The sequence below is a fragment of the Equus caballus genome, chromosome 12 (genome assembly GCF_041296265.1).
Source record: "Equus caballus isolate H_3958 breed thoroughbred chromosome 12, TB-T2T, whole genome shotgun sequence".
NCBI lineage: Eukaryota > Metazoa > Chordata > Mammalia > Perissodactyla > Equidae > Equus > Equus caballus.
Window position 1 is genome coordinate 12,092,579 of NC_091695.1, and position 15,815 is coordinate 12,108,393.

General features: G+C 42.0%; 1 protein-coding gene and 1 long non-coding RNA gene across 5 annotated transcripts in view; one reads left to right on the forward strand and one right to left on the reverse strand.

Annotated features, from left to right (window-relative positions):
- Nucleotides 1-12,138, reverse strand: part of MTCH2 (mitochondrial carrier 2) — a 27,686-nt gene extending 15,548 nt beyond the window's left edge. For 2 of the 3 annotated variants that reach the window (XM_014729457.3, XM_001492546.5), the window contains exons 1-11: nt 11,764-12,130; nt 9,370-9,454; nt 9,108-9,214; nt 6,041-6,067; nt 5,781-5,843; nt 4,317-4,374; nt 4,004-4,055; nt 3,524-3,583; nt 2,273-2,366; nt 1,294-1,341; nt 240-307 (exon numbers count right to left, since the gene is read on the reverse strand). In XM_014729457.3, the coding sequence (XP_014584943.3) occupies nt 240-307; nt 1,294-1,341; nt 2,273-2,366; nt 3,524-3,583; nt 4,004-4,055; nt 4,317-4,374; nt 5,781-5,843; nt 6,041-6,067; nt 9,108-9,214; nt 9,370-9,454; nt 11,764-11,850 (749 nt within the window). In that variant the 5' untranslated portion in view covers nt 11,851-12,130. Of the gene's footprint in view, nt 1-239; nt 308-1,293; nt 1,342-2,272; nt 2,367-3,523; nt 3,584-4,003; nt 4,056-4,316; nt 4,375-5,780; nt 5,844-6,040; nt 6,068-9,107; nt 9,215-9,369; nt 9,455-11,763 lie in introns of all 3 variants that reach the window. The other variant, XM_005598110.4, reaches the window with a different exon arrangement.
- The window catches only part of LOC111775905 (uncharacterized), a 17,137-nt gene continuing 13,432 nt past the window's right edge, over nt 12,111-15,815 (forward strand). For both annotated transcript variants that reach the window (XR_002811882.2, XR_011423868.1), the window contains exon 1: nt 12,111-12,206. This is a non-coding gene — a long non-coding RNA (uncharacterized lncRNA). The remainder of the gene's footprint in view (nt 12,207-15,815) is intronic.

The following is a 15,815-nucleotide window of genomic DNA, read 5'->3' on the forward strand; positions in this document are numbered from 1 at the left end:
GTAAGTGCAGGTTATCTACAAGTACTTGAGAAATGCTATTTATGCCCTTCTCTATTTCTAAAAGGATATTAGGTATATAAATTGATGCTGTTGGTACATTGGGGCATATAGAGAAAAAAATCAGGAAATCTAGCAATAATATCAACTGTACTTTTCTTCCCCAAATTTCTATCACGACTGCTCTGCCTGTCAGGCATACAGGCAGCCAACTACTAGGATAAGAAATGTAAGGCACTTACCCACAGTTGTTGACAGCCATAAGATTAGAGACAAGCACAAAGGGATAGGTCAACATACTGGCAAAAAACTGTAAAATGGTAAAAACATAGCTAAGTTATTATGTAATTTCTAGTCTTCTTTTTTCTCTTCTTTTCTCTCTCTTAAAGGCCTAGTGACACTGTGGTCAAATATTCTAACAGTGGTTTTGTTTTCTTAATATCCCAGGAAAGATTAAATTTCATATATTTTTTGTTTTTGAGGAAGATCAGCCCTGAGCTAACAACTGCTACCAATCTTCCTCTTTTTGCTGAGGGAGATTGGCCCTGAGCTAACATCCATGCCCATCTTCCTCTGCTTTATATGTGGGACACCTACCACAGCATGGCTTGCCAAGCAGTGCCATGTCCGCACCCAGGATCTGAACCAGCGAACTCCGGGCCGCTGAGGCAGAACGTGTGCACTTAACCACTGTGCCACAGGGTCAGCCCCTAAATTTCATATTTTTGAGCCTGGAGATGCTGCCTCCCCTTAACATACCACTTCATCTGACATTTTAACAAAAGGCCAGAAGACTTCTCTTATTCTGTGACTGAGTCATTAAATAAAACTGAACTATCTTATTTAAAAGTAAACAATTGCGTGCAATGAGGCATTTCAGAACACTCCTGAAGAAAACAAGAAAACATGCGCCTCCTTCCAAAGGCAATGGCAACTACTTTAGAAGTCAGCTACTGGAAGACTCCACAATGATTAAAGAGGTGAAGTTCTCCAGCGTAGGGTCAGCAAGATGCACTGAGACGCAGGCCTGAGAATCAGAGGCAGAGTGGGGAGGAGAAATACCCACACCCCGTCGGAAAGCTGAACAGCACCAAACCATGTGGGCTTGTTACGACTGTTACAGGATAGCCCCTGGGTTATCCTGACCTCTGACGAACAGTAACAAATTTGAGAGACCTTCCTGCAAGGGTAAAGGAACCAATCTGGGTGCTTTAACATAGTGATGGCACAGGCCAAATTTAAAACAAAGCAAAACACAACTCTTCCTAGAAGGGTAAGAGGATTTAAAAAACTCACTCCTGTGACAGCTTGGGAATAACTCTTCATTTCATTCATGGTGGAGACCTAAAACAAGGAGAAAGCCTTTATTAGAATGAGGAAGAAAATTAGGCTGATATTTTCAGTTCATCGTCCCCAACCATATCAATATATTCTCTAAATTATTACTTTCTTTGACAGCTTGAAAATTAATTTCAAGGATGAAAACATAAAATACTGATTATGAACATAAAAAGGTGGTCAAAATGATCAACTTGATTCAACAGTAACAGACAAATTCATATTAGACCAAGATGGCTTAGGAACAAAGGTAACAGCCCCAAGACTTCAAAAACAAAAGAAAACGAGAATGCTAAGCTTTTACCATGTCCTAGAAATACAATGCCTGGAAACGACGTATACCATACAGCTGAGGGACCAGTCACTACCTCTGCACACACCTAGACGCACCAGATGCTTTGGAGAAGATGGGTCTCTAGACTCAACAGGTGCCAACCCCGGGGGTGTTCTGTTTCCACCGGGCTACAGAGCTGCCCATGTGCAAACGGGCCACAACTGCTGAGGTGGGGAAAACACCACCTCTAGGGATGGCTCATTCTCAAGACCTCCCAGGCTAAGGTTTCTAGAAAGCCTAATATAGAGTCCCTTGAACACTTCAGATGGGACGAAACACCCTGAATACACTACGAAACTGTGCTGCTCCACGGTGTCCTCTGAAATTGGGTGTCAAGAGAGACATGAACTCCTTGCAGCACAGAGACAGGGCTGGATCGCTTGGGCTTGCTCTGCCACACCCTCGGGACTTTTGAGGTGCATCTCTCTATGGTACACAGTATAGGGCACCCCATTAGCCTCTGAAAACGTGCCTGGTAATGTTTAGCTATATAACGATGAGTCTGGCACCCGAGAAACTGCCACCTTGCTTGAAAGCTAACCCAGCTGTCGGGTGAAGTGAATAAAGTCGGCACCGTCACATCCCATCACGGTCCCAACCTACCCCGCTGTCCAGTGCGTAGGTATTGACGAGGTAGGCCAGCGAGTTACACAGCCACAAAGAAATGATGTCACCTAGGAGGCGAGGAATAAGACCCCTACGTGGAGAAACAACAAAAATAAGAAAAACCAGGAAACGTGATCAACAGAAAGATAATGCACTCAGTACAAACACTTCTCAAAGAATTAGAGATTTCAAAACATTCTAGAGAACTGAAAAGATATCAAATACTGATTCTAGCCCTCATAACCAGTTCATTCTAGTTAATTGTACTTGAGGCTAATCTCTACTGACTTTCATTCCCATTTTTGAAATGCAGGTCAGCTACACCCCTCTAAGCTATGGCCAATGGCTCACTTTACAAATATTAATAACTATAAGCAGGGAGGCCAAAAATTTGCCTACTTCGGAGAAGAAACCTAAATATGGTTTTAGCTAAACGACTTGATATTCAAATTTGGCAGGGCAAAAGATGAGAAAAAACACAAAACGAGAATTGCCCAAACATAGATATAGGTGAGAGACATCAAAAACACATTTCCAGGGCCTGGGTGACCTAGGTGAGGCAGCCCGGAGCAGGGGACCAACATGACCCCACCGACTGAAGACCAGCCTTCAAATGCCACTTCCGTCACTTACCAGCTCTGTGACTGGCAGCAAACGAACTTCCTGGAGCATCAGTTTTTTAAAAAAAAATCTCTAAAATGAGAATACTAGCTGTCCTGCCTATCTCCCGGAGTATTGATGAGACTCAAATAAGATCAATTATGCAGAAACATTGAAAATTTAAAAGGACTATTTAGTTGTTAATGCAGTTTTTGCTGTTAATGGAAGAATGAGGGTAGTAGTCTAAGTTCTTCCGAAGTAAATTTAAGGGAATGCATACAACCTTGCAAAAACATTCTCTCAGGATAAGGAAGATATATATAGGATGATTTTTCTACTTTTCAAAAATTAATTTTCCTCATTTTATCAACTGCACATAACCGGGAACTTACTATAAGGATAGAAACTTGGAATGAATTTATTTGTTAAAGAAACAAACAAAACCCGCATTTCAAATGTTTTACATGTTCAGAAGCAAAAGTTTTGGATCTTTACAAGAGATTTTAGCCAAAGGGACCCAAAAAGAGCTCAACATGAAATAAACCCAGAGAGCACATTTTCTCCAGGGATTACACAAAGAATCACGGCCTTATTTTCATTAAAGCTTTCTATACGCACAAAAATCACATAAATCAAAAATTTACTCACGCAAAAAATCCTAGGATGCCCTCTTCCCGATAGATGGTTACTATGGAGTCACAAAGTCCACTAGGTGCAGAAGCAGGAAAGGTAAAATACATTATTTTGGAGGTATATTAAAAAAAAGTTCAATTATCACTTTTGACAAGGTCAAATTTACACCCCTCCCCTCCCTCTTTTCTACCCCCCTCACTCTGCAAAGACAGCTGAATTTGGAGATAGAAATGGAGATATTGCTACTAAAGGGTGCAGTCACATGGAGTCAGCGTGAATTTTGGCTTCGGTGTGTCTGCAACTTACTCTGAGATCCTGGGTAGGCTCCTAAACCCGCCTGTGCCATTTGCTTCTATTTCACTGGTTTTTATGCAAATGATATAAGATATATCTGTTCTGTAAACTCTAAGCCATCATAAAAATGTAAAGTACTAATTTCCCTAATACTTTGGCTTCAACAGATATCCGTGAATATTTGAAAACGAAAAGACTTACCAGTACTTGGATTCTCTGCCAATGAATTGTACCATTGACCTCAGAGTGATCACTGCAGAATAGAGAAAAGATTTTCAAGATTATGTTCAGATAAATTTCAATAGCTCTGAAAAAACAAAAAAAGTTTTTTCCACCTAAAGACACTTTGCTATCTGGATTAATAGGATAAAAGCCAGAACAAGGAAGCAAACAAAAAACATGCATGCAAGGCACTTTAGTGAAGTCCCATGTCAGCCTATCTAAGCCGTTAGGAGAGATCATGTTATAGAAGAAAGGTAAGAAATCAGACTTCAGTTATCAACTGCAAACATACCATGGAAGGGATGTGTGATGAGGGTAGCAGCAGACCGAGCCATCATCTCTCGAGTGGTCTAGAAACAATCAACACACACTTGAAATCTAAACAAATGACACTCGAATTCCTGGGAAGTACCATGGGTGGATACGGTAGAATGAGAAAGTGAGCGACACTGCCCTCCGGCCCTGGAGTCAGGAGGGCTGGCTTGAATGGGATACACTATAACACACTGTCATTGATCATACCTCTCACTCATGGATTTCACTGCTCTGTTATAGTTATTTCTCAAAATTTCTCTGCAAAGTGGATTTCTGATATCATCTCAATTTTACAGATAAGAAAAACAAAAGCAAAGAAACAGGGAGGGTCACCAGCCGATAGTAACCGAGCTGGAACAAAACTTCGAGGCCTGTATTTAGATGATTAAGTTGTTCTCTCATTGTGAGTGATTTCAGGGACTGTGATATCTACGCTAGACAAATGTCAGGCTCTATTTAATCTGTACCTACATCTCAGGGAGAAGAGAACAACTCTGATTGGTTTTTCAACCACAACTCTCTAATTGTGCAGTATCTAGAGCTGTTCTATTTATCCTAGTCTATCTTTCTTGTCCAGGACTCTGTAAAGAGGTAGCAAAGAAAATTAAATTACAATACTTGGAGGGAGGGTGTAACTATAGCAGGTCTGTCATTCATTTTTGCATTTAAACATTATCTTCAGTCACTTAGTTAAGACATTCCTCACCGCTCCGCCAATGATAGTTCTGAAAAGATTCTGTGGGACAGGATGGGCTAACTAAAGTCAAGATAATACACAATGCGTATTAATACATGTATGTCTACTACTTTTAAATAAACTCACTTCACGAAAATTTACAGAAAACAAAGTTGATTCATCTGACACCTAGAGCTGCATTAAGGTTTGTTTTGGAAGCTGTATGTTAGAAGGCAGCATTTACTGGAAAACTGCGACCTCACCAAAGACAATCAGACAACATACAGACTAAGAAATAAAAGAGGAGTTCTGAACGCCATAAATATCAAGTCCGGCATGAAACAAACTCCAGTGGCAGAAGATGGGGCTGGGAAACGGGCGAGGAGGAACATTCCGAAGTCAGAATAACGCTGTGAAAGCATTTCTGGATATTTAAGAGCCAACACACAAAGGGCCTGGCCACTATTTAACACTTTTGTGCTAGAAGTTTTCAACTCTATTAGAAGACTTTCCGTAGAAACCACTTCAATTTTAAAGATGAAATGAGTGGGCAAAATTACTTTCCTTGAAATGCCCCTATTCCAAACAGCAAGCAGTGCCGTCTTCCTCCCTTTTTTGTATTATCCATGTAATAAAGCCCAAATTAAACTGAAGGTTTAATTTCATTTGGAACAGACACTGAACATACGGGCCTGGTGATCATGCATCTACAAGTGTACACACTCTGACTTAGGGAAATACCGTAGGACAGAAAGCATCTCTTACCTCCTTGATAACTCGGTCAAAGGAACACGACACTTCTTTCTGTACATTTCCAGGTCCTAACTCCTGGAAGTCAAAGTGAAAGAAGACAGATATCTTGATGGTTTTAAACAGAACTGTTCGAACTGGTCGCCACCCTGTATGCAACACACACTTAGACGAAAGGGAAACCGAGCACTTGTCCCTTCTCCTAAAGAGGACCAGAGAGCAACAACGACTTGCAAGGGAAATGGGCCCATGCACGCAAATCGGCTCCAACATACCTCAACCTTGTCACACTCCTGGTAATGCTACAAAGGAAGAGAAAAGAAAGGATGGTCAGGGCTCTCACAGTGTCATTGAGAGAGGACATAAAATGAAAACTGTATTGGTAGAAAGTAAAATAGTTGATTTTTTTTTTTTTTTTTGCTGCAAATCTCCAATTAACTTCTATTTCTCATTAATCAACTAGAAATGTGTATCTAACATGATCACGTTGCTAAGTTTAACAAATTGGTCAGCTAGAGGAACAAGCAAATGCTCATAAAATTCTTACCTAAAAGAAGAAAAAAGAAAACAAAAGTTCAAGAACATTATTTGCTGAACATACACATCTAACAGAAAATAAATTGGTAAAAACACAGCCCATGACTAAGGCTATGGAAAAAGCCAGACCAAAACCAAATTAGGGCAAGACTTTTCTTCACTGTACAAAAGAACAGAGTTGGTGCTGAGTCTCAACAGCTGAAATCGTCTCATTTTTCCTTTCTATCTTTTTCTAAAAGAAGCAAGAGAGATTTTTTTCTCTTTTAGGGAAGAGAACATGCATACCGGCAGAGCTCAGAAGAGGAAATATTACTTGTGGTCTATTTCAGAAACAGAAGGTGGGCTAGCTGAAACAAAAGAATCAGACAACTGAGCTCCTAGCCACACCAGATTAAAAAAACAGACAACATTTTCTTTTGTAAAAAGAATTATATTTTTAAAAAAATCAGAGGCAAGAGAACAAACATCAAGATTAAGCAAAATGTTTTTCAGTCAAATTCCAAGTCTTTGGCTAGAATTAATTCTAATAGTTTCAGGTATCTTTCAAAATTCTGACTCATTTCTAGACTTTGCTTTTTACTCTACTAATAAAATTTCCTACCTGCCTCTTCTAAATTATTCTGAACACGATTTCTATTTAATTCTTGCTTAGATATACAGAACTCTTTCTTATAAAGGCTAACAGTTTCATCAATCCTGAATTTGTCTTTCTTCTTGACTGTATAAGCTGCTTTTGATACTAAGTATAGTGCCGATCCTCTGTTATATTTCATTTAGCTACATGTGAAACACAATTCAGGGTACCTGGTTACCTCAAGTTTGTCTTACTTTTCCGTTACCTAAAGGAACTTGGTCTTAAGTGGTAATTCACTTTTGCTCAAAGTCTAAACATAAACCTCTTTGACTAGATGACAACTGCCTTCCTATATGTAAATCTCACTCAGGAAACCTCAACACTTTCTCTGAGCCCAGAGTAGGGTGTGGCTGGAAAAGAAAGAGTAGTAATCAAGCCACAAAAACATCAGCCCATTAAGACTCCATCACTGACCATGGGCCACCAGAAATGGTCCGTCTGTATTCAGTCCACAGGCATGACAACAAGAATAAGTGGAAAGGATAACAAAACGACTGAAGGGTGAAATAGCTTCCTCTCCAATTCAAACCAACAAAGGCTGAGGAGAATTTAAAATCAATTCGATCATGAAATTGTTTAACAAAAATCATGATTTACTCATCAGATAATTAGAATCATGGGCAACGCTGAAGCCTAAAAAAGTACACGGAGAGTTGTACCCAATACTATTTAAATAAGCAGCTAGCAAACATTTGGAATTTAGCACACCTGATCCATTATACAGGTTGAAATTATTATATAGATTTGGTTAGCATACCCGCTAAATTTTTTGAGAGTTACAGCAGAGAGTATGGCATACCCTTGCTGCCAGTAGGAGGCAGAATAATGAACTAGAAAACCCGTCAGTTTCATATTCTCATCCATACTTACGCTGAACAACCTTCCCGTGAACTGTTCTAAATGGTACAGAATTTATATTCATAACATCTTTATAAATACAGCAAAAGACAATTCTGTGTGACCTACGTTGTAACTGACGCAACAGAGAAACCAGCAAAATCAAAATTATAAGCTTTAGTATATGAAGTTAAAAGAAGCTGGCAAAACAAAGGGACCAGTAAGAAAGAACGAACTGTAACTTTGATGTTTTTAAAAACATTTTATGAAACATCTCAGACAGAGAGAAAAATTACGAAAATAATTCACTCATATATCTACCAATGAGATTAAAGAGATGTCAACATTTTGCCCTTTTCTTAAGATCGTTTGCTTTCTTAAAATAGAATGCCACAGATATAGCTAAAGTTCCACCCCTCATCTTTTCTCCTCTTCCCCAAAGCTAACCATTATCCTGCAGGTCATGTACACTCTGGTGAGGATTTTTTTTTTTTTAAAGATTTTATTTTTTTCCTTTTTCTCCCCAAAGCCCCCCAGTACATAGTTGTATATTCTTAGTTGTGGGTCCTTCTAGTTGTGGCATGTGGGATGCTGCCTCAGCGTGGTTTGATGAGCGGTGCCATGTCCGCACCCAGGATTCGAAGCAACGAAACACTGGGCCGCCTGCAGCGGAGCGCACGAACTTAACCACTCGGCCACCGGGCCAGCCCCTCTGGTGAGGTTTTTTTAAAAAAAACTTTCAAATTTATGCAATATAACACACGTACAGAAACACTGCACAAAATACAAATGTACAATGTAATAAACAATTAAGAAGCAAATAGCCACGATCCAGGTGAAGGAAAATCACATCCATTACCCAGAACCCCATGCATGGTCCCTCCTTCGCTCCCTCTCCCCACAGTCCTGACTTTTATATTTATCTCCTTAAGTTATTTTAAAAAAATAAGTTTGTAACAGAAAAGATTTTACTAGAAATAACACTAGAAATAAGAGGAAAAGAACTTAAGAAATATGCATGTTTTAATCAGTTTCCTTCCTCTTTCAAAGAAATAAAACGAGCTACAGGAAATCAAGTAAGCGTGTCTAATTTCTGCTCAGAATGGTTCAGAGGAAGAAGGTTGTACAGATCAAAACCAATTACTTCGTTTTCTACAAACTCGGGAAGCATTAAGTAAGGAAGCATTAAGAATGGGTATTTAGATTAATGTTTTTCAAGAGAAAGAAAGGCCATGGTTATAAGTATATCTTTGAAATGGCCCTTCATCAGTGGAACTAACTGCGCGTAAGAGGTAATCGAAATCTTCGAGAAAATTACCTGATTCTCTTCTTACCTGTAAAACTTTCCCATGGACCACAGTTCCAAGGACTCCTGAACACAGCCTTGGTGTTAAGCCTGTGAACAACCCACGCTTCCCGTCGATGCTCGCGATGTGCTGGGCTGGGAACACAAGTCAGAGATTTAAATTCCACTTGAAAGAAACGGTTACATACAAATTTCAAGGGAACACGCTTTCTACATATTTTCTTTCAGTAAGTCCTGCCTATAAACAGTCCTCAATGTCACCTATTTCCAAATAAATCAAAGACACTTACCGTAACAAAAGAGACCAGGAAGCTGACATACTTGCCGCCCAAAAATATTTCGTCCTATTGTTGGAGGAAGAGGCTCATATCCCACCTTTAAAAACAAGAGGATGCATCAGTTCTAAACGATATTTCCAGGATTGCCTTGGCTGCAAGGTCTTGAATAAAGAACAAAATGAGAGTTATAATTTTTAACACCAGTTAAAATGCAGTGTATGTTTTCCAAGGCAATTATGAAGTACCGCCCTCGTCAGTTTTTTATTCTGTCAATTGATGAGACTGGTTTCAACAAACTCCAAGTTTCCTTTTGGTTCAAATTCTACAGAGTAAGCCACGTAGCTAAGACAGACTAATATAGAACTGAAAATAAAATAAGGAAGTTTTGTGTTAGGAAAGCTGCAGTTTACTGAGGAGGTCCAAAAATATTTTCTAAGGAAAACCTAGTGCATTTTTTTATATTTGGACAAAATGAGATGGCGAAGCCAGCATCAACTTCATGTGTGGTTAGATAAACAAAACACTCAAAGGGCAAATGCAGATACAGCTGGATAATTCACTTGGGAAATAATTACAAGCGAAGTCCAAGTCAAACAGGCAGACTGTCACTCACAACCTAGTGAGGGCCATTTTAGAGTTAATGATTATCATTTTATTTCTACAATATATTCAGGATTTTCAATGCTAAAGGGATACTCTTGAGAGAATGAACGCTGTAGGACATGGTTTTGACGCTCTATTGATGTGATTCTTAACTCGTTCAATGAAGTAACTCCTGACTGAGCTCCCCGGAAGTGTTATCGTGCAACTATTTTTAAATCTGAGTATTTGGGAATTTCACCAAAACCCCTGAGACACTTGGCAACACATAGATGTTGTATAATCAGGATTCAGGATATTCAAGTTTTTGAGGCATGAGCTCTGAATGTCACTAGAAAACTGGGGCTCCTGGAGAACTGAGTAATGGGTTCATGATTTACTGCAAAATGCTGTCAACTCAGACACTATCTAGCTACAAACATGCCAGTTCTGTTTTAGACATCCATTGAAATAGTCCATTTCAATCAAAGTCTTTATTCTTGGTTCAAATAACATTTTGCAATAGCCTTTTACATATAGAATCTGAATCCACACCAGTCAACTCACCAACACATAATGTGGATTAGCATTAAGTCAAGAATAAGAAATACGGCCTTGGGCCGGCCCAGTGGCACAGCGGTCAAGTTCCTACATTCCACTTCTGGCGGCAGGGGGGTTCGCCAGTTCAGATCCCGGGTGCAGACATGGCACTGCTCGGCAAAAGCCATGCTGTGGTAGGCATTCCATGTATAAAGGAGAGGAAGATGGGCATGGATGTTAGCTCAGGGCCAGTCTTCCTCAGCAAAAAAAAGAGAAGGATTGGCAATAGTTAGCTGAGGGCTAATCTTCCTCAAAAAAAAAAAAAAAAGAAGGAAAGGCAGCCTCCCCTAGCGTATTTTTGACAGTTAAGGTAGATGGTGAGGACAGGGCTTCTAAAAACTGCTCCTGTCCTTGGCACAACGCATGAGGTAATTATGTCAACTCTCAACAAAGGTTTAAAAAATGAATGACCTGCCCATCACAGGGAAATTTAGAAAGGCAACTGAAAATACTAATAGTCTATCATTACCTAAAACCTGGCCTACTTGCCTGTGAATATAAAACACCACTTAAGAATTATTTCACAGTAGATGAGAAACTAATATATGTGCTGAAACTCGCTAAAACTCTTTCAGCTGAGCTGACTCCCGGCTCAGACAGATGTGATTTTCACTGTTATGAGCTGCTGCTGGAGAGCGCTCAGCGGATCCTTCCGAAATTGGACTCAGCGACCACTTCATCACCACTGCTGAATGAGCTCCTTGTGTTTATCTGGGTATCTGGTGCTAAAATCTCGGAACAGAAGAGCGGCAGTATCAGCAAAAAAAAGAAAAATAGCCATTAAAATGTTGGCTCCCCTCTAATTTCAAATTTGTCTTCAACAGATTTCATGTCGTGCGTCTGGGGCGGGGGAGGAGAGGTGAACGCTAATTTCAGCGGGGCGAAGGGGCAGGTGGGGAAGCCCCCGGTGGAGACCAGCCAGGATCAACCTCAGGGAAGAAAAAACAAAGTTGAGAGGAGCCGCAGGACAGGGCAGGGCGGCAGTTGGCTGCGGGGACAGGAGCGGGCCGCAGCGCCTGGCGGGGAGGCGACAGCTCGGGGAGGCCCACGGGCTGTGGACGGGCCGCGGGCGGGGAAAGCGGGCCCTGCGGGGAAGGACGGGGCAGCAGAGGAGCGGCATCTCGGGAAACCGAAGGCCCGGGAAGGCTGGAGCCGATCCCCAGGCGCCGTGGGCAGCGGCGACCGAACGGGGCGCCAGGCGGGGCGGGGAACGGCGACGACTCATACCTGGATGAGCACCTTCACGTACATGAGCGGCTGGGACAGGATGGTGAGACCGGAGCCCAGGAGCACCTGACTGGCCGCGTCCGCCATGATGGCACCCGCGGACGGACAGACAGAAGGAGCCACCAAGCGACCGAGCCGGTCCCGGATCACGTGCCAGGGCCGCCGGCTTCACTGACCCGCCCGCGCCGCGCGCGCACGCACGCACCGGCGCGCTCCTCCCCGCCCCGTCCCCGCCCACCGCCCCGCCCCGAGAAACGGCAGGCGCTCGCGAGCGGGCGCAGACGGCGGGGCGGGGCTTACGGGCCGGGAGCGCATGCGCCTTGTCGTAGGCTCCACGCCCTCCGCTAGGCGCGGCGGTTTCTCTTGCGCTTGCGCAGCCTGGAAGCTCCCGGAAGAAGGATGGGCGTGACAATGGGGGGTGTAACCGTGACAGCAAAGGCAAGGTCAGAGGAATAAAAAGAATTGAAAAAGCTTCTTCGTTATGCCTTGCCTCTGCACTTGCCCTTTGGGCACCAGCAAGATCTAAAGGATGTTTGTCAGAACTGTAAACAATCTAACGACTAACAAAAACTGGATAAGTCTGATTCATGCATGCATTCAATTAATGTTACCTTCTCAGAAATGCCTTCTCTGACCTCTATCTAAATTTACCTCCCCCTATTTCCTACCACATCGTCCTGTAGCACTTATAGATGTCTGAAATTTACTTTTTGTTTCCTCCAGTGGAATGTAAGCCCCATGAGTTCAGGAACCAGGACAGCCTTAGTTCATTGCTGTATATTCAGTGCCTGGCACATACTAGATGCTCAATAAATATTTATTGCATGAAAGAATTATTACTGGAGTGCCCACCAGGCTACAGGCTATTAGAGGTGTCGATGAAAATAATCCATAACCAATCTATAAATGAAAATTTGGGAGAGTTTATTCTGAGCTAAAATCTGAGGACCATGGCCTGGGGCCTTTCTTCTTGAAGGAAGAAAGGGCACCAAAGAAGTGAGGTGTACAGAGTGGTTATATACCCCCAAACAGGCTGTTTCACATATGATTGAAATGTCCCTCCCTCAGTAGTCACAAGATTGCCCTGTTGGCACAGCACTTGATGGACACAGCAGGTAGTGGGTCTGCTATCTCAGAGGGCGCAGCAGGAAGCAAGTCTGTTGTCTTGAGCTGGGTGGTCACAGGTGAGCGCAGCAATCAGTTCCTAGCCTAAGGAAAGATGCTTAATCCTTAAGGAAATGCCAACGTTGGGAGGGGGAGGGAAGTTGCACCTTTATCTCAAGGGCTTTTGTTCTCACCATAGGGAATGTCTAAAGCAGATATACAATGCATGCTCGACAGCCTCGGTCAGGCCCTTTTGGAAGACAAGGTCAGGCCGAATTAGGTTTACACCAAATGGCTTCCTCATATACTCCAATATATCCTATTACTTGCCATTTTTATTTGTCAGAGGCAAAAAGAAAAAGGCTTTGTCTTTACCCCTTCAGCCCCCAGCTCACATGTTCTGTATCAAACAACACTTGGTGTGGCAGAGCAGGCATGGAGAGCAAAGTACCAAGAGAAGACTTGTATAGGGCTCCTGGTTCTCCTTTGTATCCAAATGATTCATTTTATATTCTATTTTCTTTTTGTATCTAAATCTAACACTACTCCCTACTTCTCAGGGTTATTATTGAGCATTAAGTGAAACTGCACAGAGTAAGATTTTTTTAAAAAGTCTATATTGAAGACAAATGTTAGTTTTAATTAATATTGGCCTGTACTCAGCACAGTGTTGGGTGAGTTTACGGAGCCGGAAGGAGCGCGGGCTTTGAAGTCCTATGGACCTGGTCCAGATTCCACCTCTATCGGTTATTAACTGGGTGACCTTGGGCAGATCTGCTTTGAGCCTTAGGCAAATGAGCAGAGTAATGTCTACTTCACACGGCTGTTGTGAAGATTGGATGAAATAATATGCCCACCCAGCTTGGCACACAAAAATATAATACCAAATTATAGCTTTTGGAGTTATAGGAAACTTACAAGTTGATTCTAAATAAAACCAGAAATTTTTTAGACATCAATACAATTGATGTCTAACAACAGTGTCTAACCAGACAATGTCTGGTGTGTAACCATAGAGACCTTGAGCAAGGGGACTCTTTATTCGTGGATTTGTACACTGGTGGTGCCAAGAATATCCACTATCTTTGCCCCACTGATGCCTGTGGGCACTGAGAGGTACAGAGCCTCTTGCAAGGGTGGGTGGTTGGGTGATGGACGCAGGTTGCTCCAGCATATTCTCCAATGGTGCAGGATAAAAGCTGCTTGTGAAGTTTTGGGGAGAATCTGCAGAGAGGGAACTGAAGTCAGTAGCATAGATTAAGAGAAGTGCAAAATGTCTAGGGCTGCTATATACAGCTGCCCAAGCTGTACACTGCACAACTCCAAAGGGGGCCATTCACAAAGACTATTGTCTGAATGAAAGGTGATCCCTGATATAGTTCAATATGGCGACCATAAGACGGGTTGTATTTGGTGATCCGTATTCAAGTGGTGAGAGGAACAAGAAAAATCAGAAGAGGCAGAACTCATTGGGGAGGGCAGCGACTAGAACAGCATAGTGTCACTGAAGTCAAGAGAAAGGTTGGAAAGAGAAGGATGTTCAGTAATGTCAAAAGCTACCAAGAGGCCAATTATGATAATGAAATCCAGAGGAAGATGAGTGGATTTGCCAGTTAGAAGACTCCTGGGCTGGGAGGCAGTCTGACCCAAGAGAGAGATCAAAGGTCCAGTAACTTTTTTCCCAGTTTTTAATGCTGCTTCTGCTGCTTGCAAGTTGGCAATGACCTTGGGCAAATCATTTAAGCTCTTTGTGCTGAAGTTGGGGTGAATAAACCCTCCTCACTGGCTCATTGTGATAAATTTCAAGACCAACCTGGCACTGCCTAGTCCCCCTCCTCACTTTATTTTTCTCCTTAGCCTTTATTACCTTCCAAAGTATTATACAATTAATTTTCTATTTTTATTTTTTAATTTAACTTAATTTTTTGTGAGGAAGATTGGCCCTGAGATAATATCTGCTGCCAGTCTTCCTCTTTTTGCTTGAGGAAGAGTGTCACTGAGCTGACATCTGTGCCCATCTTCCTCTAGTTTATGTGGGACGCTGCCACAGCATGTCTTGACAAGCGGTGCTAGGTCCGTGCCCGGGATCCAAACTTGCAAACCTTGGGCCGCCGAAGTGGAGCATGCAAGCTCAACCATTATGCCACTGGGCCAGCCCCCTATTCTTCCTTTTGAATCCTCTAGAGCAATTTACATAGCATTGCAACAGTCTCTTAAAGTTTTGGTAGAATAACCCTGTGAAACTGGTGCTTTTTTAAGGGTTTGCTTTTTGACAACATTCCCTATTTCTTTGAAGGCAATTTGTCTCAATTTTCCATGTCTTTTGATAATTGACTTTATCTAGAAATTATTTATTTGATCCAAATTTTCGAATTCAATTCACAGAACTAAGCAAAATAGCCTCTTTTTTTTTTTTAAACATTTTATTTTTCCTTTTTCTCCCCAAAGCCCCTGGTACATAGTTGTATATTTTTTTGTTGCGGGTCCTTTCAGCTGTGGCATGTGGGATGCCGCCCCAGCATGGCCCGATGAGCGGTGCCATGTCCACGCCCAGGATCCAAAACCCTGGGCCGCCGAAGCAGAGCACATGAACCCAACCACTCGGCCACGGGACCAGCCCCGCAAAGTAGCCTCTTAGGATTCTTTTTTATATATGCTGAATCTGGTATTTCTCATTAATCATTGCTTATTTTGAGCATTTGTATCTTCTCCCTTTTTTCCTGATTAAATTAGCCAACATTTTTTTCAGTAATTTTATTGAGATCATAATGGTTTATAACATGGTGTAATTTCAAGTGTATGTACATTATTATATGTCAATTTCTGTATAGACTGCATGGTGCTCACCACCAGTAGTCTAGTTTTCATCCGTCACCATAGATATGTGCCCCTTTACCCCCTTTGCCCACCCCCTAACCCCCTTCCCCTCTGGTAACCACTAATCTGTT